Genomic DNA, 25,045 nt, shown 5'->3' with positions numbered 1-25,045 from the left:
AGTCAATTGTCGTATGAGGTCAAAAATCTACGACAGGGGGTGTATTATTTAGTTCAAGTGCATGGAAGTGATAATGACATTAAGATGCAAATGTACGAATTTTCTACCTTTGCCCCCCCTGCTGCATGCTGTGTCTTGCTTCTCTCCTATGTAACGTATGATATGAACCGTTCTCGACTTATTGGTCGCCAGTCATCTCCGTCAGATTTCGTACTTACTGCTGCTAATTACTCCAATATGGTCAATACGGCCCAGCTGGTATGTTGTACTGTGTGAGTAAGTGACTACTCGATATTATGCATATACGCTATGGTATACGAACTCATGAAACCGGTGCACCTGTTATACCTAACCCTGTACCTCCCATTTGAGTCTTTACAGAATCTTCTGGTCCATCCTTGGCAGCGGTATCAGCAGTGGTAGGTGTACCCGATTGAGTTTCAGGAGTGGGAGGTTGAGTAGATTTAACAGTCCGGATTTGGAATGTACCTTGATATCAGCTTTTTTTTATCTTTTCCTTCTTTGTTTTCATCATTCAATACCTCGAGGAAAGAAAGATTAACATGTTTGAGAGAGATAAGTCGAGGGGATGTCTATATTTGATGAGGAAATGATAAGAATATTATCTTGTCACATTCCGGGGATAGGTGGAACAGCCGTAGATGGGAATGTGATGAGAAAATCATTTTCTCATATCCCAGGGTACAAGTCGAGGAGCCGTAAATCGTTGCCAGGAGAAGATGTACGAATAGCGACTGTGAAAGGGTTGTGAGGGAAGATATTGGTGAAGAGTCAAGTCAGGAAGAAGGTTGAGATGTGTGAGAAGAAGAAACTTACATTGAGGTAAAGTCGAAGATTCGGCTGTGACATAACATGGAAGACCTAATCTTGCAAGAGCACCTTGTATCAGAGCTTGAGGAAAGACTAAGTGCTGTACATAAGCACGCACCTCTCTTTCCACTGGCCAATTCCTGTCTTTTCAAATTCCTAACTAGTCCGTTTGAGTATCTCCTCATCCTGTCTTTGCTTCACCCATTCAATATCTCCACATCTTATCACTTTCTTGAGTTTAGAGTCTCACGGTTGTCCGAACAAGCTCACACTTGAACTCACTCATATTCCGGAGGTGAGTGTGGGGTATGAGTCAAGAGGGGTTTGGGAAGAAGTGAGAGATGACTTACCATAGGGGCAATGGATTGATCATGAGCTTGACCTTTGTGAGATGACAAGGAAGCTAGAGGAGGAAATATATGAGATTGTAGTACGAACACTCCCTATTCATTAGTTTAACTCAAATCCACTCCTCCAATAACCCTTCACTCCTCTCACTTCGCATACTTTTTGACTGATTGATGGGTCCGTAACATGGAATGTTGTGCTGGTACGGGAAGTGGAATGTGTGGACGGTCTAGAGGAAGGATTTGAGACTCACTCGATGATTCGTTCGAAGATTATCAATCTGTTTGCTATATACAAACAAGAATAAATCTTTACAAATAAACTTGATCACATCTAGTTGTGATGCTAATGGTGGTCGAGCCAATGTCAACCTGTTCAATCAGCCGTCTACCTATAACCATTTAAGTATCCCCTCTCTCATCTTATTTCTCTTCCATCTATCATTCTCTCACTCATCAAAGAGAGAAGAGAAAGTAATTGGAAGACTCACTTTTCCGCGATATACCCCCCGACCATCAAACCTATCCTCTCCAATCTCTTGGTCAATTCCTCATCTACCACACCCTCTTCCACCTCAGCCTTACCTTTCCCCTTTTCCAGCGACAGAGAGGAGAATGTTATCAAGCCTTCATCTACCAAATCTTGTTCCGCTTTGCGCTTCTTAGCTATGGCATGAGCTGTGGATTGACGCAAGACGTCATAGACACATGGAAGGAGGTATGTTGGGAGATGAGAATCTATCAGAGTGGGATTGGGGATAGCGAGTTGGTGTATGGCTTGAGGGACGGTAGGAGCTGGAGCTGGTGGATGAGCCGCTGAAGAAGAAGGACGGCTAGACATGTTAGACGTTGTAGATAGATGTCCAAGTATAATATTAACAGATTTAGAGAGAAAGGTTGATGATGATAAGGGTTACAGGTGGAAAACAATGACGTGCAACATGCAACACCTCGCCTGCCCTCCTCGTCTTCCTCGCTTACATTGTACTTACTACCTTATACTTTACCCTCATTTCTCCTTCTCCACTCTTCTCATCTCCCATCTTATCCTCCTCACAGTCGTATTGGCCATCACAATGTCTCTCCCAGGACCTTCCAGCAGCGGTCCCAACGATGGAACACCTTCCCAGCCTTTGCCTCAGAATGACCGCTCAGACCGTGCTCCCCTCCGCAAGCTATGGGAAACCCTCACTCACCAACACGTTCGCAACAATGCCGAGTTCAGCCTCAGAGCTCGATCGACCGTTGTGCAAGATCTATACACCGCGATAGGGATAAAAAGCTATCCTCATTTATACATGTGTAACGGTGATGACCCACCTCTATATGCCATCGTTGATCAAGATGGCTTGGAACGTAATTGGGCCTTGAGAGATCGACAATTGGACATACTTCATAAAGTCGGATTAGAGAGGGCAAAATCTCCAGGGATGAGGTGTGATAAAACTTTACCTAAGGGTGCTAAAACTTATAGCTGTCGGTGAGTCCTTCTTCATACATCACACAATCATGGTCTTCATCAGGAATGTTATCCATTCAAAGTTCTTATAAAGGAAGGGGGTATGTATTGACTTTTCACAGGACATGTCAAGCCGATGCTTTATCCGTCCTATGCACAAACTGTTTCAACGCTTCGGACCATGAAGGTCATGAGGTTCTCTTCGGTACGGCAATCGGCTTTAGTACAGTTTGCGATTGTAACGATCCCTCTGCTTGGAGACCAGAATCACTAGGATGTGAACATCATCCTCCTCTTCAACCCGGTCAAACTTTAATCGACCATGCAATAGAATACACTTCCCTCACCCCAGGTCTGACAAGAGCCCTCACCACCAATTTATACGAAACAATATGCGTCACTTTGGAGGCAATCATCAACAGCTTTTCACATAGCTTATTGCCTAATGAATACGGAGATTTACCCGCAAATCTCAACGACATGCTCACTCATATTCATCAGACGGCAGAACCAAAGGATCGAAGATCCCATGGAAGATGGAGTGTTACAGTCATCACGGACGAAAAGCATACCGGTCCGGAAGTCGAGAGGCAAATGCAAGTGGCCTTAGGTTGTACCCCTGAAGTAGCTGCTACCATGAGACGTAAATTGGATTTGATGGTGAGTGTAGTATATCCGCATCACACTACTCGAATACATTGATGATGGTGAAATACGAATCAAAACTTACTGTCAGGGTCGTCTCGTTTTGGTCACCACACATAACCCTTTCAAAGCCTTTCACGCTGCCTCATCAATGCGCCTTATCGATCTCACTGTTTCTCTCCGTAAATCCAATGACGTCTGTAAAGAAGACATGGGGGCAGCACTTATTCAATGGTTACGACACATGTGCGAGACAACCATCGGGGGTGATATTGAACTTTTTCGTCGACTACTCCTCAGAGCACTTTTAGAACCCAGACTACCCATGCTCGCTGTCACTTCAGGTAGTGAGGGTACTCCTTTCCCTAGCGATTTACAGGACCTCGAGTTGGAACGTCCCTTCCCCATCAGAGGACAAAAGGTTACTCGGCTGGACTGGCTGTTTTACCTTGATGTGAGACTATGGAGAGAGTCCCGCTTAGACTTGCGCTCCATCTATACACACTTGTGTACTCTGGGTGAAACGGCCAGAAATTCCTTCGGTGAGTGTTTCTTATAAGAAAACGTTGGAAACGACTGACACCATAGCATGTCGATTCTCCATCAACTACCCTAGACTGTTCGAATATTTCATCTACTATGACCGCGACATTGAAGCAATGTTGATTCATTCCCTGGCTGGTCAACTCTTTCCGGATCCTGTGGCTTCACTCTATGCCACCGAACGAGCTCAGCTTTTCAACATCGTCGTCGATACTGCATACGCTTGGTACACATTACAAATGGTGGAAGATCGACTCCGCGTTCCCGCTCTGCGTCCTGGTGACCTTCACCCCGAAGCTGAAGCTATGGTCCGTATAAACCCGGATCGTAATCATGCTTTTCGCAGCAAGAAAGGAGCGGTCATCATGCAACACATCCGACGTTTACTCAAGAATGAAAGACTACAACGGCTCGTGGTACGGGTTCCATCACTTTTCGATCGTTTTCTTACCCTCGCCAATATCTTCGTCGCTATGCAATCTCAGGCTAGAGAAATGGGAGAACACGTCGAATTCGAGGTCGATTGGCCGAAAGCTTTTGTTGTCCTCGGAGAAATGAGTAGAGCTTGCAGGGATTTCGGCTCGAGTTTCCAGTTTGCCAACTCTGATCAAATGTTGACGGCTTTATCAAGAGTCCTGACCAAAATCCTACATGATCAAAATATGGTCACTGAAATCTTGGATCCTGAAAAATATTACCCCCCGGCCCTCCACATCGTTTCCAACGTCCTACTCGAAGGGGTCAAGTGCAAGCTCATTCAGACCGACGTCATGACCATCAAGGCATTCTCGTTCCATCACTACCTTCATTTACTCTTTGCTGAACTTCTTCGCTGGGCGCCGGCCGTAGCCCACTTTCAAGATGAGGAAGGACAAGATTTGAGTTTTGATGACTTCGTCGACGCAATGCTGTTCCGTTCGGATCTAGGCGATCCTACCATTGATAAGCTTACACTCCTAGAGGTCCCTCTCACAAGTAAGCTTTTGTTGTTCATTTCTTGAAACAAGACTGAAGCTGACTGATCAAGAATTCGCCGTCTTCGCTCATGTTAAAGCTGACATGTGGAGGAAAAATGGTGTCGCCATGCGCAGTCAGGTAACACATTACCGAGATATCGCTTTCCGTGAAGCGACCCTCGATCAGGATTTCTTTCTTCTCCAATTCGGTCTATGTACCCTCAGACCGGTCATGTTCATGACTGCCTTGATCGATAAATTTGAACTCACCAACCTGTTCCGAGGAGACGCCACCAAAGCTTCAAATTGGATCTCAGAAGCTTGTCACCCTCGTCAATACGCGGCGATCTTGGAAGAGCTCGTACTCCTCGTCATCAGCCTCTTTTGTGATACCAGAATCATCAGGAACGTCACACGAGACGAAATAACTCGTTGTCATCTCATACATTTACTGGCACTCAACAGTATGACTTTCTCCGAGTTATGCAAAAAGCTACCGGAAAAGAGTTTAGACAAATCCATCACTCCTATCCTTCAAGATATCGCAGACCTTCGTGCACCTACAGAGACTGCAACTGGCGTGTACGTTCTAAAACCCGAATTTTACTCCGAGGTCGATCCTTACTGGCGACACTACACTCGCAATGAGCATCGTACGGTGCAAAACCGACTCATTCAAGAGGCCAAACGACTGCATCCTGAGGTCGAAAATCCTCTAATTCTCCCACCTCCCCTCAAGATCCCACCAAAAGGATCAGCTTTCTCAAATCTTTATGAAGGCTTCTACGACCAAACTATGCCGGCCTTCATTGGCTATCTTCTTACTCACTGTCTCATGTTTGGAGAAAATCCACAACTCGAATCTATCACCGACCTCGCTCTTCATCTCACTATGGTCGCCTTGGCCATCTCTCCACAGTGCTTTGCTGGATGGTCTTTGCGTGTCGGTGGTGACAATCCTCGCTTTAGTGTTTTTCAAAGACTTTGGCTCATGCAGACCAACGAGACGTTCAAAGCCTTCCGTCCCAAGATTGACTATATCCTCAACACCATTGTGACCCAGTTACCGGACGACATGACTCAAGACTATCGGAGACAGAGGGAAGTATCCAAACAGGTAATACCTGCTCCGGCGGTTAAGACCAATGCTGCTGAGAGACAAAAAGCTCTCATGGCCGAATTCGCCCAGCGACAAACCCAGTTCGCTGCGAATCTGTTGGACGATGATGATGATTTGACGGAAGAAATGGAAGATGAGGAAATCGTGACCTATGGTCAGTGTATCGTTTGTCAAGAACAAGTGTCTTCCAAACAGCCGGGAGGAATGTTGGCGCTTTTACAGCCGAGTAGAATCTTAAGGGATGTGGTGAATGACCGTGTCCATAACAACGATTCGTCACATCCTTCAAAATCTTCAAGCGAGCCGATCCGTGGTGCGGATGATACACTTTTACCACAAGACCCAGTACCGTTTCAAGCTCATCCCTCTACTGGTTTACGTTTCGGCGTGCACATGTCAGCCTGTGGTCATATGATGCACGACATTTGTATGACAACATATTTTGACGCTACTCGTCATCGACACTCTACCCAGGTCCAACGGCATCATCCGGAGAACGCGATGCGTCAAGAATATCTATGTCCTCTATGCAAGAGTATAGGAAACGTTCTCATCCCTGTCGAACCGACCAAATCATCAACATTACCCCTCATACAACCATCTAAATCCAATCCAGGCTTTCCCGTCACCCTCAACGAAAAGATACGTCTCGTATGCGAGGAGAGTCTACTACGTGTCAGAGACAGTGGAAAAATATGGGATTATCATATCGAAACGGGAGAGTTGGCACCTTGGTTCACTGATTGTGTTTTCTATCATTCTACTCTTGACTTGGAAAACAGACGAGCGATGCGTAATTCAGCTAAAATGATCGACAAATTCCGTGCTCTAGCCAGAGCTTTATCCGAACAATCTCAACGACTTCGAGGAAGAAAATCTCATATGTACGTACCAGAAGATATCGTATCGTATACTGTGGCGTGTGTCGAAGTCACTCAACGAGGATATCCATTACGAGGCGATATGAAATCGGTCGCTGAACAAGTACCCGAGACGACCACAAAACTTATCAAACATTTGATAGGAATGTTACAATTGGAACTGGACGTATTCTTCGGGATGAAGTATGATCGTGCTTCTCTTCGTGTTGGAATTTTCGCAAGATTTCTACCTGATTGGTATCGTGCTTCCATGTTATCCACTCCACTTCTGTTACGACATCCTCTATCTATGGTGATCGAAGCAGCTGCCATAGCTCCCGATCTATTACACAGCGTGATACTTATGAGTTATTACGCCGAACTCACTCGAGTCATGTTAGGTGTAAGTGTCCACGTTCGACGTTGTTTAGGTAGATCAACATCAACACCTATTCCTTCTCCCACCGACCCAAACTTGGAAGATGCTTTGGAAATCTTTGCCGATTTTCGTCCTATAATGTATGCTGTACTCCGAAACGCAGGTCCTTTTCCAGATACAGAATTAGTTTTAACTCATCTTTCCGACGAATGGTTATCGAAACTCTTATATTCATACACTATATCTTTCCTGCGAAGATGCTCTATAATATTTTATTCTGTATCAGGTACATATCCTTCTCTTCAACTTATTGAAACAAAAGGTAAAAGTGAATATCGTCAATTACTTGAACTACTTGTCATTCCAAGTCCGAAAGAAACATTAGCAAACCCTCGTTCGACGGAAAGTCCTATTGTGGCAAGATGGATAAATCAATGGGCTTTACAAGGGAGGACAGTACCGCCGTTGGAATATCCGGGAAAATACGAATTATTCAAATTACCTAGATTGTTGGAGGAAATGGTGATGAGATATTTCGAGATGAGATGTACTAATTGTGGGATTAAACCTACTTGGCCGGCTGTTTGTTTGTTTTGTGGAACGTTTTTATGTTTAGGAGGTGATTGTTGTTCTGAAGGAGAACAAGGAGAGTGTAATATTCATATGAGAGAGTGAGTTTTGATCTCATTCCTTTCCCAGTCTCTAATATATTTGTTTCTTACATTCTTGTTTCGTCTTACTCTTTGTCTGATATTCCTCTTTCAGTTTTACGTGCTCCGAGCATAGTGAAGCGTCCTATGAGTTAGTCATTGATGGTGTCGGTTACTGACTTTACAGCTGCGGTGCAGCCGTAGGAATGTTTGTCGATATTAAACGATGGCATATTTTGTATCTCTATGCTGGTAGTGGATCTTTTGGTCCTATGCCATATCTCGATCAACATGGTGAACTGGACGTTCACATGAGGTGGGTTATATTTTGATATTCTGCTCCCTTCACTCTCCCCTGCAGATCTTTCCACATGCCGTCTCGCATTGTCAGAATTCCCACAGAGATGCCATGAGGGAAACGCAGAGAAGGGGAATACAATGTAGGGAAAGAGGAATAGATCAGTCAGTGAACAAGTACTAACTCACAGACGGGGACAAAGACAATACCTCCATCTTGGTCGATTAGACGAATTGAGACGTGCGGTTTGGTTACAACATACCATTCCACATTTAACAGCGAGGAAACTCGAATTGACTTCAGACGCAGGTGGTTGGTCTTGTCTGTGATAATCTTTTGTTGTTCATGTAGCATATGAAGTGATTGATACTTTTCTCTCAAACTGTTTTTTGTGTGCATGATGATCCCTCACCTGTTACTTTACTCAAAGATAGCACTGCATCAGTACTCGTTCTCTACTTGGGGTAGCAAGTACTGACGGTTATCTTGATCGTAGTTGTGTTGTGAGGGGTGACACTCGGTGGCAAAGCATTACTGTTGGAAACCACTGTGCAAAGAAAAGTTAGGCGCGCCGCTTAGGACAACCTCCTATTGCCACTTCAACAATTACGATCGGGTCTTTTTCCGACGGAAAGCAATCAAGGCAGAGATGGGGTTACAAAAGTGACAATCACCCAGGCCATTGAGTGACTCTAACTTATCTACTTTTAAATGTCTTTCTTTTCTCAACCTGGTCCATCTAGGCGTTCAGATACGCCTACTTACAGACATGTCCTCAGTTCGGCATCTATGACAGTATTGTGAGTGGTCGAAGAGAATAAACAGACAGAAGAGGGAAGCTGAGAACAGCAACCCTTTGAGAACTATAGCTCATTGTGATATAGATGCTGCTTATGCTCGTAAGTCTTTTCTCATGATCCCTTTTCTCTATTACCTATATAAAAGCACTGAGATATCCATATAAGAGTGTCTCTCTACGCACATCCAGTCATCCATTTGATTGGGTGTTGCCCTATGACGTAGTAGATATCTGATTCATGGATGGATAAACATCTGATCATTAGAATTCGAACAAGTTCGGCTTGGTTTACCTGATGACATACCTTTGATATGTGCGCAATGGCAGAGTATTATAGCTGTTAATTATCCTGCGAGGAAATATGGTATTAAACGGTGAGTATTTCTTTTACCCCTTCCTCCTCTCCCTCCCTCCCTCTCTCTTTCTCTTGCCATGTACATTCTTCCTCTGCCCGATCTTCAGGATGGTCACTGAGCACATTCATACGGCTACCATGCCTCAATCACCAAAAATGAACCAACACTGAGCTCAGATTCAACACCATTGACGAAGCCAAGAAAATGTGCCCTCATTTAGTAGTTCAACACGTTGCTACGTATCGGAACGGGGAAGCTGAAGCTGGTTATTGGGGTGAAGTTGACCCTCGGACGCACAAGGTGGGTGCGAACATTACATTATACGTCTACTATGGTCTGATATGAACACAGGTGTCATTAGATCCGTATCGCCGAGAAAGTTTGAAAATCTTGGCCATCTTCAAAGAGATGGTACCTCGAGGAGAGATTGGTCAGTCTGACGAACATCATTCCGTCATCTTCCCCATCATCCACGTCCAGTTCCTTTTGAGACATGTTTCGTTCGTATCTGAAGCCCAAGGCTTGAAGGAGATGTGAATTAGGCGGGATGAAAAAGAGAGATTGACGTTGTAGAAAAAGCCTCGATCGACGAAGCTTTCTTGGATCTCACTACCCAAGTCCTCGAACGTCTACTAGAACGTTTCCCCTATCTCTCCCAAGTCCCTCCAGATGCGCCGGAAGGACTCGACTCGGCCCTTCCTACCGCACCACCGGTCAATTGGCAGAACTCTGGCAACGTTTTTCCTATCGACGGTGAGACTGATCCCGCGTTAGGAATAGAGGAACCGGACGGGTCGCAAGAGCCGGAAGGAAAGTGGGAAGATTGGGCACTTTGTATCGGCGCTGAGATCATGTCGGAGCTTCGTGCAGAGGTGTATAAACGATTACATTACACATGCTCAGCTGTAAGTAACTCATGGATCGTCATTCATTCTCTGATGTACAGGGCATAGCACATAATAAAGCTATGGCAAAGGTGAGTGCCCGCCAGGAGGTTTATTCTACGCCTTGCTGAGTTAGTAGTTGTGCTCGGCGTGGAAAAAACCGAATAATCAAACTGTCCTGCGCATAGCTGCGACCCCGGCTTTCCTACGAAATATGGACTTTACAGATGTAAGTTGTCCAAGAGTGTTTATAGCGGCTTAGGTCACAGCTGATAGTAGATCCGTTTTTTGGGCGGTAAATTAGGAAATGCGATCGCGACTGAATACGGGGCCAAGACTGTCGGCGATATGCTGTGAGTTCTGAGGGTATTCCAGATCTCGATGATCTGACGGGTAGGACAGTCCCCTTGGACGAATTACAACGGAGATTTGGAGAAGAGAGCGTTTGGGTCTATAACATCATCAGGGTTCGTGCTTTCAACTCGAGCAGATCATCCATTTGAGCTGACGTCTAGGGGATTGACCACACCGAGGGTAAATTACATTGTGCAAAGTTCAATGAAAGTGTGGTTCTGATGACCAGTCAAAGAACGCGTGACAACCAAATCGATGTTAGCAAGCAAAAACACCCGTCCGGCAGTGACGACCCCCGCTCAAGGATTACATTGGATCCAAGTCCTCTCTGGTGAACTCAACGTGAGATTACGAGAAGCTCGAGAGGTATCTCCAGGTCTATGGCCCAAAACTCTGGTTCTGTCACATCGTACGGGTGGTGAAGCAAGTCGATCTCGTCAAACTCCTTTTCCTTTCACAAGGGATTTGTCGACAGAGTATATAGTCAAGTACGCCAGTAAGCTATGGGCGGAAGTATGTCAACCTATGGAACATGGGAGTATGAAGGTGAACAATGTGGGTTATTTTGATCACTTGCGTATATTTCCCTCCACTGTCCTGACCTCATATTCGCTTACTCTACTGTATCCTGCCTGATCGTCTACATACAATGAGGCGACTGGTCAAGGGGATCATAAGTGGACTGATCATTGAAGGGGGTGGTATAGCTGACAATAAAGATGGCTTTAGCTTTCAACGGTTTAGAAAAACTTGAAGATGGTCAAAAAGGAATCGAAGGGTTTTTCTCCAATCCATCTAATCTGAAACGTCCACACGAACGTCTACGATCCAAATCGCCTCATCCGCCATCTGAAGAAGCTCAGACGTCCACATCGACACCACCGCCGAAGGGAGAATCACCGATGAAGAAACCTCGATTACCAACGTTACACACTGGGAAAGAAAAACGAAAGACGGTGTTGGAGACATTCCTAAGAAACTCGACTAACTCCCCTTCCTTATCGGAAGTAACAAAAGTCGATGCGGACCCACCAGACGTGGTGTCAGACATCGTGGTCGGCACAGCAGAGCAGGAAGACGCAGAGACATGGTCTTGTCCTCGATGTAAGGAAAGGTTCACACTTTCACGCTTTGGGTCGATGGAAGGGGAGGATGTCGTTGATGTAGAAGAAAGAAATAAGAGGATGAGAGAGGTTCAGCAAGAACATGAAGATTATCATTTTGCCAAAGACCTTCAAGAAGGGGTTGAACCTCGACGAGCTCCTGTAGCACAGGTTAAACGGAAAGCAGAAGGTATCAAAGCTTTCTTTCGACCTAGATAGATTTGTTGAAGTATTTGTTAGTATCTGGTACATCACTCTTAATCTCTTTTCGTCGTGTTGCCATTGCCTACCAGTCATGGTCATGTTGTAGCAGTAGAAGTACGAGTCATGCATCACTAGCAGAGTACTACGAAGGGTACAATCAGAGCAACTGAGGAGAGACCAATCAATCCACACACAATCCATCATCCATCATCCATTATTCTCAGATAACTTCAACTCGATTATTCTAACCTTTCCAACTGGGTGAAGTACCATAACCTCCTGACGTACCCCAACCTTTCCTCGCTGGTTGTCCATTCGTCTGTGGCTGACCGTTGGAACCCTGGGCGGCGGGTGAAGTGGGGGAGTAAGCTGGGGAATTAGGACTGTAAGCTGGTGATGCCGGACTGCAAGTCAATCAAAAGTCAATTCACAAACATTGTTCATGACTCACCTGTACGCTGGGGAGGTGGGAGAGAAAGCTGGACTGGCAGGTGAATAAACGGGTGAAGTAGGGGAATAAACTGGTGATGTGGGAGAAAAAGTCGGACTGTTAGGTCTGTAAATGTTAGCTTCAAACATTCACATAGAGTGGGTTTGAAAAATATCCGTAGAAGCACATCGATAATGGATTACGACATTGATGGAGGATTCAACGAGATGATAGGTGAGGTTGACACGATGTTGATCGAGACACTCACGAATATCTAGGACTGGTAGCTTGGAAAGGTGCTGGACTAGTCGGACTATATACCGGACTGGTAGGTGAAAAAGCCGGACTTGCAGGACTATATTTCGGTGAAGTTGGTGAATATCTAGGAGATGTGATACCCATTGGTGAAGTTGGTGAATAAGCAGGTGAAGCAGGTGAAAAAGGTGAATTCCTCGCTAAACCACCACCACCACCACCACCATAAGCAGGTGAAGCTGGAGAATAATTCGGTGAAGAAGGTGAAAAAGTAGGTGAAGAAGGTGAAAATTTTGGTGATGCAGGTGAATACATTGGTGATGTAGGTGAATATTGTGGTGAAGAAGGTGAATATGCAGGTGATGTAATATTCAAACCACCATTAGTTGAAGATCTTGGTATCCAAGGTGAAGCTGAACCTGCATTTCCTTGATATGGTGAAGAAGGTGAATATGTTGGTGATGTAATTGCGAATGGTGAAGTTGGTGAATATCCTGTTGGTGAAGAAGGTGAATAACCACCACCACCACCAGGTGATAATCCACCTTGCATTGGACTCATTCCATAACCCATATAATTGAATCCACCACTTTCTTCGTTATTGCTAGTTTGCATTGGTGAGAAAGCGGCTGCTCCAACAGAACCTTGACCATTCCACATGGGTGATAACGCGTCGTATGGTGTCATGGCTCCACCAGGTGTCATTCCTCCACTTAAAACTCCTGCAGCCATCATATTTTGAACAGGTAGACGATGATCCACAATTACATCTTTGAGCATTTCCAAATCCAAAGAAACGTCGAAAGCTCCAGTACCCATAGGTGCAATTTGACCTAATAAAACGTTTTCGGCAACACCATGACAATCATCCACATCACCAACAGCTGCAGCTTCGAGTAAGATCTCAACAGTCTCTTCGAATGAAGCTCGGGAAAGAGCACCAGCATCCGTTCGATTGATCCCGTGTCGAGTTATTGACATGAGTTGACCCTTTGAACACATGAGATCGCAGAGAAGAGCTAAATGTCGATAATTGACATATGAACCTCCCATTTCGATGACACCGTTTAATTCTTTGAATAATGCGTTTCGACCAGCTTCGATACCCAACGTTTGATAAACTTCGTAACAATTGTTCGAATATGTTCGCACAGCATCGACACCGTCCACCGCCAATACCTCTTTCAGATTGATACCGTCGGTTTCAAGGAACCATTCTCGTTCTTGATCATACTCTCCCTGTTGTGAAAGAACAGTTTGCTTGCCTTCAGATATAAACACTCTTTGAATACCAGTGATACCACCCAATTCGACATGATCTAACAAAGTACCCTCAATCTTCTTCAAGAAAATATCTTCTTCACCGATCAATTGGTCATCTTCTTTCTCATCCGAAACCACTCGAATACGAATGATGAGTTTCTCCGCATTGTCTTCCGAGTGAATGACGAATACATCTTTACCTACAGTGTCGACAATGGCATTGACGACTTGAGACATTTCGTACCCTCCTTCCAACACCTTCGCTCGGTCCAGTTCTAGACGGAGCAACCAAGGAGAATGTTGTTCCAATTTGATGTCTTCGTCCGGGATGGCAAAGAAAGCATCCACAAAGTCTTTATCCTCCTCAATGTCCGTGCTGTCCAATTTGGGATCGTAAAAGATTTCGACACTGGCGGTGATATCTCTCAATCGAGTATATGTGAGTTTTCGCATGATCTGATGAGCGGCCTTCTCCGTTTGCGAGTATTCACGATCCAGATACACGTTCAACGCCGGCGTACGGATGTTAACGGCGACATTGATGATCTCTTTCAATCGAGGCACGCCACCTGTGACTGACTTTGAAGCGACACCGGCGTAGTGGAAGGTGTTCAACGTCATTTGAGTCGCAGGTTCACCGATGGACTGAGCAGCAAGCGTCCCCACCATTTCAGCAGGGTCACAGACGGCTTTGTTGAAGATCTGCTCGATCTCCCCGATCACCCACTCGAACGCTTCCCGAGTAAGATGATGTTCCTCCAATATTCTGCGGGTGGCAAGGTGAGATCGAACGAGGATGTTGAACAGGAGGGTTGCATTATGCTGATGGATCTTGCTAAACTTGTCATCGCCTCGCACAATGACCAAACGGTCGCAAAGGCCTTTCCGCATCTCGATCAGATGTACAGGATCGAGGTCACTGACCGTATGTACAGTAACGTTGAACAGCTGCTGAGAGTTTTGGATGATCCGCTGAATGTTGGCGGGAAGCGGGTGACTTGGATTACCGTCCGGGAAGATGTACTGTCGAAGTAGTTGACGGTCTTCCCTCAATTGACGATATTCGTCGTCCAACAAGTTTTGTAGAGACGCAGAAGATTTGTCGATCCCCGGGGCCAACGTCTTCTCTCCGAACCCAGCACCCGGTCCACCAAAGACGTCAATTTTGTATCGACGTTCGAAAGCTCGATCTGATAGACGAATGATGTCGAAACTTTGCTTCTCCATAGCCGCCCCGTCCATACCATCCTCACCATAAAGGAATTGGACGACATCCCCAGTTGAGTTCCGCACCGTCCCGTCATATGCGACCTTCAAATCCTCCATCGCCTTGACCAGTCGTCGTTGTATGTATCCGGTCTCGGCAGTTTTGACGGCAGTATCGATCAAACCTTCTCTTCCACCCATCGCGTGGAACCAAAACTCCTGAGGCGTAAGACCGCGAAGATAAGAGTTCTCGACGAAACCTCTAGACTCCGGACCGTAGTCATCTTTGGGGAAATGAGGAAGAGTACGATGTTTGAACCCGAAATTGATACGCTTTCCTTCAACGAATTGTTGTCCGACAACACCGGTCATCTGGGAGATGTTGATGAATGAACCCTTGGCGCCAGATACCACCATCTGTTTGACGTTGTTGTCTTCCTTCAAGTTGTCTTGTGCTGTTTTACCCGTCCAATCACGAGCCTTGTTCAACTCGGTCGCAATACCAGCTTCGAGCGTCTCGCGGATGGTCATACCCGGTTTTGGCTTCATTCGATTCGCCTCTGCCTCTGCGATGAGTCGTTGGACCGCCTCTTTCGCTTCTACCATTCGATTTGTGATTCCTGCCATCGTAGCCGTGTCCACGATAGTATCTCCGATCCCAACACTGAACCCGTAGTGCAACAACCAGAAATTGACCATCATCTGACAAGCTGAAAAGAAGTCCCTCGCAGCGACATGTCCCAACTCTCGAAATATGACGTGCACCAATCCGTTGTTCGCACTACCTGCCATGTTCTTGACAATCGTGCCGTGGATGATCTCGCCATTGTCGATGAGGACATTCTCGTCGGTGATGTCGATGGGAGAGGGCTTTTCGTTGTTCTTGAACGTGATATTGATTCCCTTGGGAATCGTCATGGACATGAGTTGCTTTCCGGTCCACATGGGCTTTGGTTTGAGGATAGCCGGTGTCGGGATCGTACCATCCCAGCCCGGCAGCCAGAGAAGGATATTCTGAACCTGTTTCCAGTCGCAGTAATTGTCGCGGAGAGTGAACTTGCGGATACCGCATAACGTATCTTGCACGATGCCCATGACGGGTTTGTTGGCCTGCGGGGAGATAATCTGCAAGTCTGAGCATGATGCGCAAATCGGCACAAGGGCGCGATATGTACCTGTCTGGGCACCCATGCAATCTGACTCAACTCCGCTCGTGTCTCCTCACTTTGAGGGACACTGAATGTCAGCGTGAGACGGGAAGATAGGCGAGTCACGTACTGCAAGTTCATCTCGTCACCATCGAAATCGGCGTTGTATGGCGACGTTCTGGAGATTAGCAAAAGCCTCATGCCTGTCATTCATCTTACACAGAGAGGTTCAGACGGAAGGCTGCGAGTCAGCGTATGACGAAAGCGACATGGAGATCAAATACTGGAATAGTTCATCAATTTGACACGGTGACACATCATAGACATCTTGTGCAGAGACGGTTGTCGATTGAATAGTACAAAACTGAGGCGTCAGCTGTGGCGAAATCAGATGGAAACCACCCACTCTCCATCCTTGAGATGTCTCTCTACGATCCAACCGAATTGAAGACTGATTGGTTCACCGGACTTGCGGTACTTCAAGTCTATCCGCTCCCCGGTATCTTTGACATAGTACCGTGCGCCTGGGTATGTCGAGGGACCATTGTTGACGAGTGTCTGCAAGTAGACGATGTTGTATGGCGTCACTATCAGTGAGTATGGGTTACTGATTATTGATACGACACTCACCCCTCTCCGGATATGTTAACGTCATGGCGATACTTTTCGGCACTCCGACCTGATCCAGCTGAAGGTTTGGATCACCGGTGATGACTGTCCGGGCCGAAAAGTCAACTCGCTTTCCCATCAAATTACCCCGCATCCTCCCTTCTTTACCCTTCAAACGCGCACGGATAGCTTTGATAGGTCTTCCAGACTTTTGCATGTCCTGCGGCAGACCGGCAATCTCATTATCCATATACGTCGCCACGTGAAACTGCAGCAGATCAAATTGTTCGTCGACAACACTGGGTGGTACACCTTCAGCTTCGAGTCGACGAACGGTCGCACTTGTCTTGAGGATCTGAGCAAGCTTGTAAGTCAAATCGTCTTCACTCCGCATAGCACCTCCATCTATTGAGATAGAGGGTCGGACAGCGGCGGGTGGTACAGGCATGACGGTGAGGATCATCCACTCTGGCCGGGCGTAGTCGATGTTCAGACCCATGACGTGAAGATCTTCGGCAGGGATCTTTCGAAGGACGTTGTATATCTCCCCAGGAGAGACGGAGCGGATCTCGAGCTCGCTGCCAGATTCGTCCTTGTCGGTCGTGGATGGTTTGGACTTGGCCATGAGTTTCAGAGCTTCTTTTCTCCACAGGGGCTGATCTGCACCGCAGCCGCCATGACCTTTCGGAACGCCAAGCTCCTTCTCCGCTTGAAACTCTGCCTCGTTGGTGGCGTCACCATTCTCATCGTCCCGTTCGTCCGTCTCACACGACGTTCTCTTCGAGGCGATGGCCCAAATAGCTTTTAGCCGATGTTGTGGTTTCACGCGACGAACAATGTTAGCGACCATAGGATCGCGCTAGAAAAGCGTCAGCGACGGTCACACTTTGACCGCTATACTAACCACATCAACACGCAGTTTGCCACAACTGAAACAGATACACTCTAAGATCTTCTTGACCTTGACCATAAACCCGCCATGAAACACGGGTCGTGCAAGCTCAATGTGACCGAAATGACCTGGACATTCGGCCATGCCCTCGAGACAAGTCTGGCATTTAAAGTTCCGGTCGATGGCTGACGGTCAACGCCAAGGTTAGTGACAACGACTTTTAGGACGTACTGCCCATTCTCGGGTCCATCAGTCCTCCAACTTTTTGCCGATTATTCTCGTCCATGACTTCGGGATGCTCTATTTTGGCTACGGAGAATGCTTTCTATATGTGTCAGCCCGCGTTCCGAACATGTTATTTATCCGCTGGAGGGTTGAACAACACGTCCGATATCGCTAGGGCTCTCTCTTCCCTCTCTCTCTTTCCCTCCTCTTTCAAAATCCCAACTACGCGATCCATCCTCTCCCGTGACGTAGTCTAGGGATCGGAGTGGACGCTGGAAGAACAACTACTCACAATCTCCTCCGGACTCATCACCCCAAATTGGATCTCCTTGACCTGCCGCGTGGGAGCGGAGGAATACGGAAAAGTGATTGTCATATTGGAAGAGGGTCAAAAAGTAACGCTCTGTAGCCGTAAAAGTGCTATCCTTCTATCCTACTCCTATCCTCCTCTATTCTTCCTGTGTCGAGATGGATGCGCTTTGTGGTGTAATTTTTTTGGTCGTATAAAAATATGGTGGCGACACGCGGTCTATGGGTATAAGATCGAATCGATAGGTAATTTTTTGTCTATATTGTATTATGCGATGCCAAAAAGTCTGAAAATGGTGATACAATATCTAAACAACGCCGGAGGTGTCGTCAGAGAAACAGGAAAGCCGAAAAGGAAAGAATTCAAGGGCGAAAGGCTTGAAAGGCCGTGAGGCTGGGGTTGAACCTGCTCAAAGTCGAGCAATCGGCGCCTAAACGGGGTCGATGTATCAGAGGTTGATGTAAACCGCTGTCGAACAGTGATGGGCGCCTGTGGTCACTGTCCTGCCCAAAATGGACAGCTTTGTGACTTTTGAGTGTAGAAAGAGATAGAGAAGGGGGATGTTTTGACAGAGAGCGTGGGTAGCAAAGCAGAAAACGATTGCCACTGCGGTAACATCCTAATGCCGTACGTATTACCGAATGTGGCGGAATTGAAACCACGGCAGCGCTTAATGTGTCACGCTCACGCTTCTCCTCGTCACACCTAAGTACTACTACATACTCACTCTACCTGCTTCTCTTCTCTTCACTACTTTATATCTCGCATTCATCTTCTTCATCTATCATCAGAATCCTTCCAACGCTCATCTTCTGTATCTCGAACCACTCAATAATCCTTATCTTTCTGAATACAGCGCTCCCCTTCCTTCCCTGGTCAGTATGTCGTGGCTCGGTTGGGGCTCAGCCGTACCCGCCCAGTATGAAGAACTAGTCGGTGAGTCATCACTTTCCATTGTCTTTCACTCCTGCAATCCCCCCTCACATCACTCTCCAGTAGCAATGTGACCGACTAGCTCATCCTCAGAAAAGGCATGCTCCCCCCTCAACCTCCCTTACCCCCAATCAGAAGACATGGCCACCGCTTTGGAGATCACCGACATGATCCGGTCGAAGGCAGTACAACCAAAGCCTGCCATGCAGAGTCTCAAACGACGAGTGGGTAGTAAGAACGGAAGAGTTCAGATGTATGCCTTGTCGGTCAGTGCCCATCTCATACTCCGTCTCTGCAACACGTTTGCTGACTCTGATCAGCTCATCGACACCTGCATCAAGAACGGCGGTGATCACTTTCTTGCCGAGATTGCAAGTAAAGAGTTCGTTGATGAAATATCTGCAGTCATCGAACAACCTGTAAGTCCTTGCTCTCCTTTCATGTGGCAAGAGAAGCTAAAGGGTGCAGGGACCCAGTCCAGAAGTGAAACAAATGGCTTTGAGAATGTTTCAATCTTGGGCCATTGCGTTCATGTCCAAGAAGGAGCTCAGCTTTGTGGTGGATAAATACAACGAGATGAAGAACAGTGGTGAGCTTGATTGTCAATCCTTATGGAGGTCATCTGACTAAGCTTTATAGGTATCAAATTTCCCCCGCCACCCGATGCTCAACCTGCCAATCTGCTCGAAACGACCACCGCGCCCGCTTGGGTTGACTCGGATGTTTGCATGCGCTGTCGGTCTGCTTTCACATTTACCAACAGAAAACACCATTGTCGAAATTGTGGGTTGGTGTACGATCAAGCATGCTCCAGTCGCAGCATGCCTTTGCCTAGATACGGAATCGTCGAACCAGTCAGAGTATGTGAAAGTTGCTGGGTTAAAGGGCAAAGTGGCAAGCCAAACGGGTCAGTCCAGTCGGTATCGTGCTATGCTTCAGTTCATGCTGACGTCGTAGACCACCACCTACGGTTCCTGGTCGAACTCCTCGAACACGAGAGGATCTCGATGCGGATCTTCAAAGAGCCATCGAGCTGTCTCTAGCGGAGAGTCACGGGGGAGGACGATTAGTCGGATCTGAACCTCCCATAGCTCGAAGGAGTGGGAAGGCGGCGGCGGATGATGATGACGAGCAACTACGTTTGGCTATTGAGGCGAGTTTGAGAGATATGGAAGCTAGACCTAGTGCACCGATCGGATTGGACGAGCCGGAGTACAAAGTGAGTCTTGTCGATTTCAAAGACGCGGAGTGCTGATTATCAAGCCATTACCAACGTTCGATCTGACTACAAGAGAAACAGAAACGATATTGACATTCTCCAACACATTGGAACAGATGGCTGCGTATGGGGAAAGGGACTTGCGACGGTTTCCCCAAGCTCATGTATTATATGAACAAGCCTATGCTCTCGGTGGGAAATTGCAAAGAAATGCAGAGGAGAAGACTACAAAACAACGTGCGTTTACTCCTTGTTGAACATGATATAAACCAGCTGACATGATAGAAATGCTCATGGAGATGCAAGATAAATTATCTCAAGCCATTACGTTGTACGGACAAATCCTTGATGGTCAACAAGCCTACGCCGCTAGGAAACTACAAGAAGAGCAACATAAGAGATATCAACAATATTATAATCCTCAATACGCTCCACAATATGGTTATAACCCTCAATCACAAGCGACTTCATCGTATTCCTATGCACCACCTCAACAAGCGGCTTATCAATCATTACCATCTCAATCAAACGGTTTGTATCCGAATATGCCCAATATGATGACTTCGTATCAACCTTTTCAACCACAAATGGCTCCTAAGGCGTATACATACAATTCGGAACCTGTTCAAACATCACAACAAGCTGTTCCCGTTCAATCGCTTCACAATGATCAAACGAATCTTCAGAGACAAGTATCAGTTAATTCAGTTCAAGGTTATTCAGTACCGTCTGTAACGCAAGAAGTATCTGCACCTCCGGTAGATATTACATCTCATCCTTCTGCTTCTCCCCAAAGTAGTAAATCACCATTACCAATTCAAAGAAGTGCTTCTTATTCTTCTTCAAATGCACAAATCTCGTCTCCTACAACTCAACAATACCTCTCTCAACTCCAATCACAGCCTCCACAACAATACCACTCTCAACCTCAGTTTCAGTCTACACAATCATACCTTCCTCAATCACAACCTCCACAACTGCAGGCTCAATATCATCCTCCTCAATTACAACCGCAACCTCCACTTCAACAACAACAACAACAGACTCAACCTTCTCAGCCATATCAACTGCAACCTCGACGTCCTTCCGAACCCTCCTCACAGGTAGCCAACGGATGGCAACCATCTCCCCAAATGAACGGATATCAACCTCATGTCTACTCGGCTTCGTCTTTCCCTTCTGCTCCACCTGCTTTCCCAGATGCTCCTCAAGATCTTCCAACACCGGAAGCTCCCAAAGAAGCGTTATTGATTGAGTTGTAGCATTTTCGTTGATGTATGATGCATTGGTTGACGATTTACGTCCGGATACTATTCACATAATACCCCCCTCCCCCTTATAACACACTTGGAGCATTAAGGCTCTGCCGAGTCCTCATTACGGTGAAGTGGAGAACCTGTAACCTATTCGACAGCTCTACTCATACTGTGTAACCTCCTCAGTTATCAAAACGAAACCCCCTGCATTATATGCCTCAAAGTCCCAAGTCAAAATAAAACTACTGTAAGATCACCCTCCTCCCCTTACCATCCTACAAGAATATATTAAACAACACGTTGTTTTCTAATATTATACCATCTCCCATTATCAGAAATCACAGCAGGTTCAGGCTCCGTAATCCCTCTTTCAGAAATGATCGATCCATGATCATACCCCATCCCATTTCTATTCTCATCATAAACACTCCCCGTTCCAATAGAAGTTACAGGAGTGATGTACATTTCCGATTTACTTCTCATTTCTCTCTCTGTAGCCTTCTTCCTCCGACCAAGGAAGAATTCGAATATCAAAATGAAAGTGGAAAAGAATAATACGATGGTGGAAGATAATACTAACCACACGCCGGTGGAGTAGTCAGCAGTACCAGTTGTATTATGTCGGATTTCATATTTGATCATACCGAATAAAACAAAGTCGATTATCATCACTACGAAGGTTACGATGAAGGTTGATATGGAAAAGAAAGATGAGATTAGGAAACTTGTTCGATGAGATATGAGAGTTGTAAGGAATGTGATTGTTGATAAACCTATAAATTAGTAAAGTTTTCCACATGTCGTCTTTATCTTTCTGTCCTTTCGTCCTCCTATCTTTGTATCTTTGTATCTTCTTATCTTTGTATCCTTCTATCCTCCTAACTTTGTATCTTTGAATCTTCTTATCCTCGACTCCTTCTGCTGTCCTTTATGACTCTATCCTCCTAACTTTGTATCTTTGAATCTTCTTATCCTTGACTCCTTCTGCTGTCCTTTATGACAATGTCCCTATGACCCTTCGGATCCTCTTGCTTCTATCAAGATAGTGTATCTCGTGAGAGAACGGTGATACGCTCATCCTTATTTTGATATCAAGGAGCCAATTCAGCGTCTTGAAGTGAGGATTGGGTTGATCATGTGTGAATAGGCTGTTGGGATGTGAGAGGGTGATTCGAGATGTGTTGGTGCAAATAATCTCATTTTTGGAGGATTGGTGTCTGATTGATAGGGGAACTGAAACGATGGAGCGTTGATAAGACGGAAAAGACTCACCACACGCTATAGGATGTAAGATTAAAGCTTTTGTGACATCATCCAGATGATTATTGATGTAAGTGTAATCTGAAACGGCGCCAGATATGGAAGCTATGTCATAGCCTAAGGCGGTGTTTGAACACCCGTCATTTGGGCCCTATCCATCAGCTAGTCTGTCAAACCATTTACCCTTTAGTGAAGAGTCATAGGCCTCGTTTCGAGCTGCTGGGACAAATGGGACATGATGGCTTTGTCCGTGTTGTGTTGTGAGTGGGAATATGAAACTTGACATTTATGAGTGATATGACCATAGAAGTTTGATATAGTTGAGACGGTAAATGAAGACATGTGAGGATGTTGGAAGGAATTGATTGAACATACCCCTGATAAACAATATCCAAACGTCCCAAAAACCGATTGGACCCCTGCATTACGGACTGTCAAAAAACCGATCGTGTGCCAGATAGGTGCTGTGACTATTTCTCAGTCACGTAGCTCATACGTATTGTAGGAAACTGACGGGTAGCAATGAGAAGTAGCACTGTAGCTGCGAAGAGTAAGAAACAAGAGAGAAGATGACCGAGGCTCATCGTGGATCCTTGACAAAGTGTCGGAGATGGGGAAAGAGACCAAGGCGAGGTGGATGGAAAGTAAGTAGTGAGTGCGAGGTCAGTGATCGAGTGAACATGTCAGTATATGTAGTATTCTCACACGATGAATGAGAAAGGCTTGCAGTGGAATGGCGAGAGGATGGCTGAGATGATAGAGGGAGATAAGTACTTTGAGTTAGTTCTTAGAGAGTCAAGAGGCAAGAAACATGTCAAAAGATTAGTATGACGTCTTGTTTTAGAGTTGGTCTTACAGACCGGCCGTTATCGGCGTGTGCCGCTTTCAGGCACATTTACCTTTCACTTTGCCATTTGCGGCAAAGGTATTAGCCATTTTACTAATCACATCAGAAAGCGGTTTACTAATGGCTGGTCTGATAAATCCTAATGAGCGATAGAGTAGCCCCCTACGGTGCATGTTGTAATGATGTTGCACGCCCATATTCACCCACCTTTCACACCTTCGTCACCCTCACTCCTGTCAACATCCTCACTACCACCATATCCTCTCTCTTCTCTTCACCTCTTACCTCTTACCTCTCTACAGACAGTCATCTCTTATCACCACGACGCTCGACGACTACCTCACGACTTGACGATACACGACTGCATTGCTTCGCATCTTGAGACCACTCCAACGTTCCGATCCACTTTTCAATGACCAGCGTCATACAAACTTCTACAACTCCTTGATATTTACCCTATCACATGACTCATATCAAAGGTCAGCATCATGTCTTTGATTCCTACACCCCTTTCACACTAACGATCCCTTTGATCCTTGACATGCGGGAGAGGTACTTCTACTCCGCGCCTGACTTTTTACAACTCTATCCGGTCACCCGATTTCCTTTCCTTTGTCTTGTCATCCTTCCCCTCCTCTCGTCTCGTCTCATCTTCGATATATATATATCCTCACACACATGTTCTCTCATTCTTGCTTAGAACATACTGATAGTCAGTAGAATATGGGTCTCTTCACCCGTCTCCGAACTAAACGTCCATCTACCCCTCCCCTAAATCCTGATTCACCAGGTCCTTCATCTTCTCCCTCTACCCTTTCTCGTCCACTTCCCCTCTCCCCTTCATCGTCATCTATTATCTCCCGCAAAATCAAAACCCCTTGGTCCAAAAAAGAACATCCACTACCTTCCCCTCTACTTGCACCTCCGAGTCCGCAGGAACGTCACAGTTCAGCTCGAAATGTTCACACTGTCAGCGCTGCCACCTCACGCCTTTCCCCCGCACCCGCCAGACCTCGCGCCAGCTCGACTCTGGGTATACCGGAGATATCAATAACAGGAAAAAGAAAAGAAAAAGTCCGTTCGGGGGAATTCAAGAAAGAAGGTGGGATCTTGGGAAAGCTAGAATTCGAAGGTCAGGTGATCAGTCCTGCCAAAAGTGTCTTGGCGAATGAAGCGCATTCGGAAGAGGGCTGGCTGGATCTAGCTTCCGATGACATGGTCAGACATCTTTCAGAGGCGGTGAAAGAATCACCAAAGGTATCTTCCGCGGAGACCGGTATCGCTGATGTGTCGATGGAGACCTTAGGGTCTACACAAGGGGACGATCCTTTGGAACTTCTCGAAAGCCCTGAAGGGGATAAGAAGAAGTTTTGGAAGGGTAAGAGAAAGGCGAGATCAGAGTTG

At 46.1% G+C, this 25,045-nt stretch overlaps 7 protein-coding genes across 7 annotated transcripts; 4 read left to right on the top strand and 3 right to left on the bottom strand.

The window, feature by feature from the left end:
* Window positions 1–322: 322 nt before the first annotated feature.
* Window positions 323–2,058, bottom strand: TREMEDRAFT_45290 (uncharacterized protein; the record flags this gene model as incomplete). The annotated part of the gene is made up of 5 exons (XM_007006678.1): window positions 1,670–2,058; window positions 1,433–1,550; window positions 1,182–1,274; window positions 838–931; window positions 323–489 (listed from the first exon to the last, which is right to left on the bottom strand). The coding sequence occupies exons 1-5, from the start codon at window positions 2,017–2,019 to the stop codon at window positions 323–325; spliced, it is 822 nt and encodes a 273-aa protein (XP_007006740.1). The 5' UTR covers window positions 2,020–2,058.
* Window positions 2,059–2,254: 196 nt separating this feature from the next.
* TREMEDRAFT_33731 (uncharacterized protein) lies at window positions 2,255–8,417 on the top strand (the record flags this gene model as incomplete). The annotated part of the gene is made up of 8 exons (XM_007006622.1): window positions 2,255–2,658; window positions 2,760–3,297; window positions 3,374–3,824; window positions 3,871–4,800; window positions 4,853–6,985; window positions 7,097–7,811; window positions 7,978–8,106; window positions 8,279–8,417. The coding sequence occupies 8 exons, from the start codon at window positions 2,255–2,257 to the stop codon at window positions 8,415–8,417; spliced, it is 5,439 nt and encodes a 1,812-aa protein (XP_007006684.1).
* Window positions 8,418–8,844: 427 nt separating this feature from the next.
* TREMEDRAFT_12962 (uncharacterized protein) lies at window positions 8,845–11,803 on the top strand (the record flags this gene model as incomplete). Its single annotated transcript, XM_007006590.2, has 13 exons — window positions 8,845–8,888; window positions 8,950–8,987; window positions 9,153–9,261; window positions 9,420–9,543; window positions 9,595–9,673; window positions 9,817–10,148; window positions 10,190–10,219; window positions 10,267–10,356; window positions 10,407–10,480; window positions 10,525–10,594; window positions 10,643–10,661; window positions 10,711–11,036; window positions 11,201–11,803. Coding segments are annotated over 13 exons (1,938 nt in total), but the record flags the coding sequence as incomplete, so codon positions are not given.
* Window positions 11,804–11,890: 87 nt separating this feature from the next.
* TREMEDRAFT_40446 (uncharacterized protein) lies at window positions 11,891–18,192 on the bottom strand (the record flags this gene model as incomplete). The annotated part of the gene is made up of 12 exons (XM_007006661.1): window positions 11,891–12,192; window positions 12,240–12,344; window positions 12,487–16,067; window positions 16,118–16,178; window positions 16,221–16,268; window positions 16,310–16,331; window positions 16,375–16,454; window positions 16,497–16,677; window positions 16,721–17,558; window positions 17,604–17,776; window positions 17,823–17,916; window positions 18,109–18,192. The coding sequence occupies 12 exons, from the start codon at window positions 18,190–18,192 to the stop codon at window positions 12,033–12,035; spliced, it is 5,427 nt and encodes a 1,808-aa protein (XP_007006723.1). The 3' UTR covers window positions 11,891–12,032.
* Window positions 18,193–19,007: 815 nt separating this feature from the next.
* Window positions 19,008–21,540, top strand: TREMEDRAFT_33875 (uncharacterized protein; the record flags this gene model as incomplete). The annotated part of the gene is made up of 8 exons (XM_007006638.1): window positions 19,008–19,062; window positions 19,153–19,325; window positions 19,380–19,478; window positions 19,528–19,648; window positions 19,699–19,966; window positions 20,017–20,278; window positions 20,323–20,515; window positions 20,564–21,540. 8 exons carry the CDS (start codon window positions 19,008–19,010, stop codon window positions 21,538–21,540), a joined length of 2,148 nt encoding a protein of 715 aa, XP_007006700.1.
* Window positions 21,541–21,872: 332 nt separating this feature from the next.
* Window positions 21,873–23,378, bottom strand: TREMEDRAFT_69771 (uncharacterized protein; the record flags this gene model as incomplete). Its single annotated transcript, XM_007006861.1, has 5 exons — window positions 21,873–21,943; window positions 22,047–22,307; window positions 22,807–22,945; window positions 23,170–23,264; window positions 23,309–23,378. 5 exons carry the CDS (start codon window positions 23,376–23,378, stop codon window positions 21,873–21,875), a joined length of 636 nt encoding a protein of 211 aa, XP_007006923.1.
* A 524-nt stretch (window positions 23,379–23,902) lies between these two features.
* TREMEDRAFT_57559 (uncharacterized protein) lies at window positions 23,903–24,894 on the top strand (the record flags this gene model as incomplete). Its single annotated transcript, XM_007006690.1, has 2 exons — window positions 23,903–24,120; window positions 24,359–24,894. A coding segment is annotated over exon 2 (491 nt), but the record flags the coding sequence as incomplete, so codon positions are not given.
* Between the last annotated feature and the right edge of the window lie 151 nt (window positions 24,895–25,045).

This window comes from Tremella mesenterica (genome assembly GCF_000271645.1).
Source record: "Tremella mesenterica DSM 1558 unplaced genomic scaffold TREMEscaffold_11, whole genome shotgun sequence".
Classification (NCBI taxonomy): Eukaryota; Fungi; Basidiomycota; class Tremellomycetes; order Tremellales; family Tremellaceae; genus Tremella; species Tremella mesenterica.
This window is presented reverse-complemented; position numbering and strand designations above follow the sequence as displayed.